The sequence below is a fragment of the Atta cephalotes genome (genome assembly GCF_000143395.1).
Source record: "Atta cephalotes unplaced genomic scaffold scaffold00001, whole genome shotgun sequence".
In the NCBI taxonomy this organism is placed as follows: domain Eukaryota; kingdom Metazoa; phylum Arthropoda; class Insecta; order Hymenoptera; family Formicidae; genus Atta; species Atta cephalotes.
In genome coordinates this window covers 11,044,355-11,051,921 of record NW_012130065.1, presented here as the reverse complement: position 1 = coordinate 11,051,921, position 7,567 = coordinate 11,044,355, and the positions used below count along the sequence as shown (strand labels likewise).

Below are 7,567 nucleotides of genomic sequence, written 5' to 3'. Positions count from 1 at the left end.
AACTTTTAAACTTAACTTTTTAAGTTTTAAATTTAATTTAAGTTAATAAATAAGTACTACTAATACTATAGTACGTACCTACTAACTAATATATATATATATATATATATATATATATATATATATATATATATCTATATATATCCATTATTGTGAAAAATATCCGTTTATCTAAGTATCATTAAAAAACATGATTAAAATTGCTGTATTTTACTCAACACATAAGAGATCATTAACATCATTTTAGAAAAGGAAAAACGATTGTATTACATTCCTCTAACAATTACTTCAAACGTTGAATAAAACTATATAAAACTATATAAGGTACATATAAATCCTTCTCTCTTCGAATTTTAGAATATCTGTTTTTTTAAATTCTATTTGAACATTTTTAGTTACTACTACGAGAGTTAGTCATTACGTACACGAGAAATAACTCGTGCGAAATACATAAAATGTTTTTCGCAAAATATTTATTTAAATACAAAAAATAATATTATTTTACAAAATAAAGTTTTATTCATTTTAAGACTTTTAAATAGGAATTTTACGTAAAGCAGCATCGAGAATAGTGTAGTATATATTATTTGTCGTTATACATAAACTTATAATTAAAAAATAATAAAATAAGAATAAATTAAAAAATAAAAATAAATAAATTTAAAAAACCAAGGTATAATTTCTTTTAATGCGGTAAAATAACGGAACATTTTAACGATACGTAAAATTAGCGTCAAAAGTAATATTTTTAATTGTCAACCTAAAGCGTTAACAATTTCCGATTATAATTAATAAAAAAATGCATAACTCTCAATTTTAGTTTGTATTTTTACATTTCTGTATGTTACAAATACAGCTACAATTTTTTGTGAAATGTATTCAACACATTTCCATAATTAACGTGTGCGTCTGATGTATCACAAATGGGAGTTTCTCGTTGCAAATACGTCTAAGGTGATACATCTGAGGTAAGTCAAGTCTGAAAATAATCTTAGGCTCAGTTCTACCAATGTAAATTGTATATATTAACTTTAATTTTTGTTTAACTAACCATTTATTCTTTTTTAATTTTTAGAATTAAAAAAAATAAAGAATAAGATGAACCGACATTGGTTAATCATACATTGGAAAAATTGGGCATTAGTCTCTTTCACCAATCTTTGATTAAGTTAATTATCGACGATTATTATCCGATATATTAATCGACGATTAAAATCCAATTTTACAATTGGCGGTTAACTTTTTAATCGAGGTTTAACTTATTCCACATTTCTTTTTAATTCTAGAAATGGAAAACAAAGCTTAATTTGTAAAAGTATCTACAACAATTCAATATACAATATTAGAACTTCTCTCTCTTCCTCTTCTGAAACAAACTGTGTTTAGTTCTCACATTAGCAACAGCGATTGGATTAACCATTGATGTTAGCGTTAATTAGAGTTGATGAAAGAGACCCTTAGTGTTGTAACCAGTTCTGTACTTCATATTTACACGCTCATTAACGATCCGCAATATGCACATTATACGCAGTTGCTCGTATGAGAATTAAAACGATTATCTGCGAATGATTTTGGTAATAAATATAGCACATGATCATAGTACAATTCTTGATAAATTACATTTAAATCGTATTCAATAAAATCATGAATATAATCTTCATACATAGATAAAATAAATTAATAATAATAATAATAATAATAATAATATATATATACATGTAGTATGTTTACGATATGTTATTTTCACGTGCTAAAATAACGGTAATAATACAAGAAAACAACATTGTGAAATGAATAATATGACAAATGAACGATACGTGCAGCGGAGCGATTTAAACAATTCTGTAAATAAAGCGAAGCAATACCGAAAGCAGAAGTTTGTGGCACAAAATGAGAAACATTCACGGAAAAACAGATCCAATTCTATTTCATTGAATATACGTTTTGTCATACAATCACTGCCAATTAAAAGAATATCTATATGGTATATAAAATTATATCTTATTAAAAAGCTTTTTACTTTTTCATAACTTTATGTGTAAGAAAATATTATCACAACTATTATATTTTCTTTTTTCTAGATGACGAATAAAATAATTGATTACGATGTATAAATATCAGTTGCCGAAAGTTAAAACTTTGAATTTTGATAATAAATAAAATGAAAATTGCAGACGTTAAAAGGTAAAAATAGCATAATTGAATTATTTTTAATATCTTTAGGAAATGCAGAGATTTGATTGATACATTAAATCTAAAGAAATTTCATTCTAAAATACACGAAATGAATTAAAGAGAATTCCATCCTAAAAAGACGGACTTTTTCTTTTTTAAAATCTCCTTTAATGGTCTTGAATCGCTTTTGCTCAAATAAAGATTGCTAGACATAAAGCTCAATGCAATTTCACATAAAATTGCCAGGAAAGTTTATTTTATGAGGATTAATATAAATCGGTCTATTTATGACACATTTAGTGAACAATTTTTAAATTAAGTATTTTTTAAAATCCTAATGTAAATACACAAAAATCAAATGGAATAAAAAACTTAAACAGTCAAGCTGGATTTTTTTAATGCTTAAATTATTTAGTGTAAATTAATATATCTATCTAATCCCGCAAACTGCGTACCGAATTTAATTTTCAGTCTTGAAATAAACAAAACTAGAGATTAGGAAAAAATGTAATGTTTTGCTTTTAGCAAAACTTTAGTTAAAGAAATGTTTAATAACAACTGTATATTTTGTTTATATAACAAGAAATTCAGTTGCAAAATAATTTCTTTGCTTCGTATCAAATATCAAAAATTTGTTTATATCAACTAAACTTAGTTCATAACTAAAAATATAATTCATGTAAAATTACAGTTTTGTTAGGTATATTTTAACTAAAAATTTGTATATGTTGATATATTTCAAAAAATTTTTATCGTTATAACAAAATTTTGGTTCATAGAACAAAACATTTTTTTTAGTGTAATAGTAATTAAATTGACAAGTAATTTAATAATATTGATATTTATTGGCGTCTTAGAAGGATATTCTAATACTAAACATCTTAAGATCTAAATAATTTTATTGTAAAAAATATTACCTCATTTAATGAAATCATTAACTTACAATTAGATTTTTAAATTTATCTTTTTTTGGTGAACAAACTTTCAATATACAAAAATTTTATTCCTTCTCAACTCATTATCTTACGTAAAAGAACTTCTTAATTGTACTGTCAATAACATCGTATAAAATCCTTCGGATCTGATCAATCGTTCGATTAAAATTAATCATTTAATATCATTTAACCAGAATTGCTTCAGAGTATTGTCATCTCAGAGAGAAATGATGTCAATTAGACGTCGAATCGATATGCCGTATATCGAATTGCCGTCGAAATCATCGATTCGACATCAATTCGATGAGTTATTTCTCACTGGGATGTCGTTTAGAACAATATGCGTCGAATATCTGGAATATTTTGCACGCGGCGATCAGCGGGATTCTATTGGACGGGTGGCACAGCGTGCTCTCTCGAGGGGGTTGAAGTTAAGGGCTGGATGCGTGGTGGATGGGCGCGTGGTCCGATAGCGAAGACCGGAACGCTCCGCGGTCGTCACTTGTTCGCAGTCAGTCGAATGGAGCACTTTTCCACCCCGTTATATATTTCTCGCGCGTATCGCGGTTATTTATCTCCGAAAAAAGAAATAAATAAATTCTTTCTCGAAAATATCCACGAAACCGAGCGATCGAAATTGATCAGTGAGGACCATCATTTTTGAGAAAGAATGAATCGATTCATAGCAATTCGCGAGATTCGATTTAACGTGCTGAAAACTGAGAGAATAATCGTTAAGTTTCTGTGTGTTGTTCGATGAGAATTTAATATAGTGCAGAATCATGATTGTCAAGAGAAGAAGAAACGAGATAGAATCCTCTTTATCCGAGATAGAATCGGTGTACGGTCTGATCGAACGAACGATCTGATCAGTGATACTACTGATGGGGAAAAGCGATCGACCGAACTAATGAAACGCGCGAAGTATGGAATTTTCGGACCAATATCTTCTAAAGATCGACAACCTTACGGAACTGATTAATCTAAACGAGTCCGACTATGTAAAATTAATCTGGGGACCGAAGCATCTATCACTGAAGCTCGTGTTGCCGATTACTTTCGTCTATGTAGCGATCTTCGTCACCGGCGTGTTCGGCAACGTGGTCACCTGCATTGTCATCAGGCGAAATCCCGTCATGCAAACCGCCACTAATTACTATCTATTCAATCTGGCGATATCTGACTTGCTTCTCTTAATTCTCGGTAAGTCGACAGTTATTGTCAAAATTATTTTTTGTCTTTAATTACAAATTTCTATGTCCTAAATTGAATAGTAAATAAGCAATAGAGACTTCTTAACAATCAATAATAAAGATAATAATAATTTAAAAAGTTGATTTGAATTTTAAAATACAGTTCTTTCATTTTTTTATTCTTTTATTACAATGATAATATTTTTACAATAATAATATGCGCGTATATTATTCAAAATATTTTATTATTTAATTTATAATTTAGGAAGATAAATAAATGCGAAATTTATTACATGATACATTAAATTACTTAAATAAAATAAATAAAATAAATTGTTGCTGGATCTTGAAGGTGTTTAAAAATTTTAAATGCCTTTAATAAATTTTAATGAAATTATACAATAAAAATTCATTTCTTATCTTTACATTTTCAACATGCAAATTAAATTATTTCAAGTTTCAGTCATGTTTCATTTAAAAGTTATAATTGTATGATTAAAATTTTAATTTATTCTGCAATGTGTAAAGCTTTAATATATTTGAAAATTATATAATATTAATTTTATTAATAAAGAGTGAATGTCGCTTTAGATGTAACAAATATTTACTGAGTTATTAAAATATTTTTTACACATTATTTTTCAATATACTTTTATATTCCTTCATTTAATTTCCTTACCGCAATAAATTATCAAGTTACACAATATGTTGATTAATACAAGTTGTTTACATAAATTATAAAAAATTTTTAATTTCTTTTCTGTGTAAAATCAACAAAATAATGCAAGTTATCTGTTTGGATTATTGAAGTATATAGAATATAAAATTTTAATTATTTACAGCACAAAATTTTCTGCATAACTTGGTCACTTAGAATAAAAAAGTAAATAAATTAGTATAAGTAAATAAATTAGTATAAGTTGCTTACTCGGAAAGTTGTTTCCAATTCTTTAAAATGTAATGCTTGTAATCCGTTAAATTAGTTTTCTCAGATTTATTACAAAAATTTCTTTTTACTTGAAAATTTTCTGTGCTCGCAGCAATAATTTACATTATTCAATACACTCGATTTGTCAGAAGATCGTTTTCGCGCGGCGTCTGATTTATCTCGTCTCGTTCTACTTGACATCATACATGAAGCTAGAATAATACCTGCGGAAGTGTGACTCGTTTAGTATTTTGATACGCAGTTATGTGCCAGTCTCAGCTCTAAAGTTTTCCTATCTGACTTTTCCTATCAACTGCTCCATACCTGTCATTTCGTTCACGTTCCAAGAATTTGCGTGGTATTTGTAATTCGGCTTTATATTTTATTAAGCGCATTTTGTTGGCATTTTTAATTACTTAGCCATAAGCTTCACTCCAGGGTGCAATAATTATTTTGTTCATCCAATTAATAGTCGCATTAAATTGTAAGTAATCGTTAACCGTGCTTTCACAATAATGGCTAATAATGGCAAAAAAAACGTGTATGTTTACGTTAAATTGTTAACGACAACAATGGTTTACTCTGTAAACGTCACTTCACCGCGGCTCATTGAGAATTCATCCACTTTTGTTTATCGTCGCTTTGATCGTGATTATTATACACGTAATGAGTTTTAGCTCGCGACGATTCATTTAATCAGTTATTGATATTGTCGCAGTCAAAACCGCACCTTGAGCGACTGAAGAATAGGCGCTGCTCTCTCTGAAACAAAGTTACTGTAACCTAACTATTGCATTGTCTCTTCGCGCGGGCGATAATCATCATAATGAATCTCACCATGTATGCGATAATGAAGGTATACACAGCACCGCGTCCTATTCATTACGTGTTAATTATACGGTTGAGAATTACTACCAAGGATTAATTTCGTTATTTTCGTTGTGTGTGTATTGCAAATCAACATAAAAATTTAACGCGCCGCTTTTTATCTTCGACACTTTTGCATTAACTCTACATTATTTGCACAATTTTTTTACTTTTTACATAATTACTAATATAATTAGGGCACTTCTGACATCCCAATACTACATTTGAATTTTCATTGTACTTTTTCATGATTTAGAATTAAATAAAAATTTATAATACTCTATACATCCTTTAGATAAAATCGTTCTTTAAATAAAGATGAATGCAAGAAAAAACATAAAACAATTTGCGCTAAATATAATAATGTGTATAAATAACATTTAGCAAATTTATAAGATTAAGACACCTTATAAATAGAGACACCTTATAAACTCACGTGGGCCGTGCTAGACGCGAGTTCCCACGCGAGTAATAAAGGATTAATAGACTATGCTAATTTAAATCGAACATGAGTCATGTTTTAAAAAATTCTAAGATATTTTTAAAAATTCAAAAATGGGCTTCACGTTCTAATCATTTTTGTCAAATTCCCTAACTGATGCTGTTTATATTTTTCGGATTTAATATCACGCTTCCCTCGAGCGAACGGGCTATCTATTACTTGCATTCCGACAATAAACGTGACGAACTGCAGGAATTTATCGAGAGTGACCATCGAACGCTAGCTATTAGAGAATCAACGATAATCGTATTTCTTTATTATTGGTCTCTCTGGAGACATTTTTTGCAGTGGAAACATTTCTTTCACGTATATTAAAGAGAAAGCGCATACGAAACTTTTACGATCTCAGGCCTCGACATCAATTTTTTCCTTCACGTGATAAATAAATTATCACCCCCGCAATAGATCTTTGGAATAGAGTTCCCTCTGATATTTCTCTGAGTGCTGTCTTAAATAGTTCATCTGTCAGGATTATGAGCAGTATCTGCCAATGATTGAGAGCCTGGATATTGATTTACACAGTGTCACCTCTCGATGAATAAATAATCATAATCCATTATTAATATTCTAAATATTCATTAAAGAAAATATTATTTTCATCCCCATAATTATTATTGAACTCTAAAATAAACGTAAATGAGAATATTCTCGTTTTAATATAGTAGATAAAGAAACATTTTATTTTCTATTTTTCTTTTGAATTTTTTAACTAAACGCCTAAGTTGTGCCATCGTATTAATTGTTGGAATAAAAAGTAGAACATCCATTCACTTTATAAAGATGATATGTTGATTTTAAAAGCATCCTCTGATATTATGGAACAATTGTATTTAACACAAACTGAATACAATATATAATATATAATATATAGAAATACGTGTATATAATAGATATATATAATAGCATTAAATTATTTCCTATCATTTCTGATTTAATACATTATTAGTATTGTCTCTCTCTCTCTCTC

The 7,567-nt window shown here is 28.4% G+C and overlaps 1 protein-coding gene across 1 annotated transcript in view; it reads left to right on the top strand.

The window, feature by feature from the left end:
- The first annotated feature begins 4,036 nt into the window (after nt 1–4,036).
- Nucleotides 4,037–7,567, top strand: part of LOC105626868 (neuropeptides capa receptor-like) — a 29,021-nt gene continuing 25,490 nt past the window's right edge. Inside the window, exon 1 of the mRNA XM_012208161.1 lies at nt 4,037–4,313. Coding sequence (XP_012063551.1) covers nt 4,037–4,313 — 277 coding nt within the window. The remainder of the gene's footprint in view (nt 4,314–7,567) is intronic.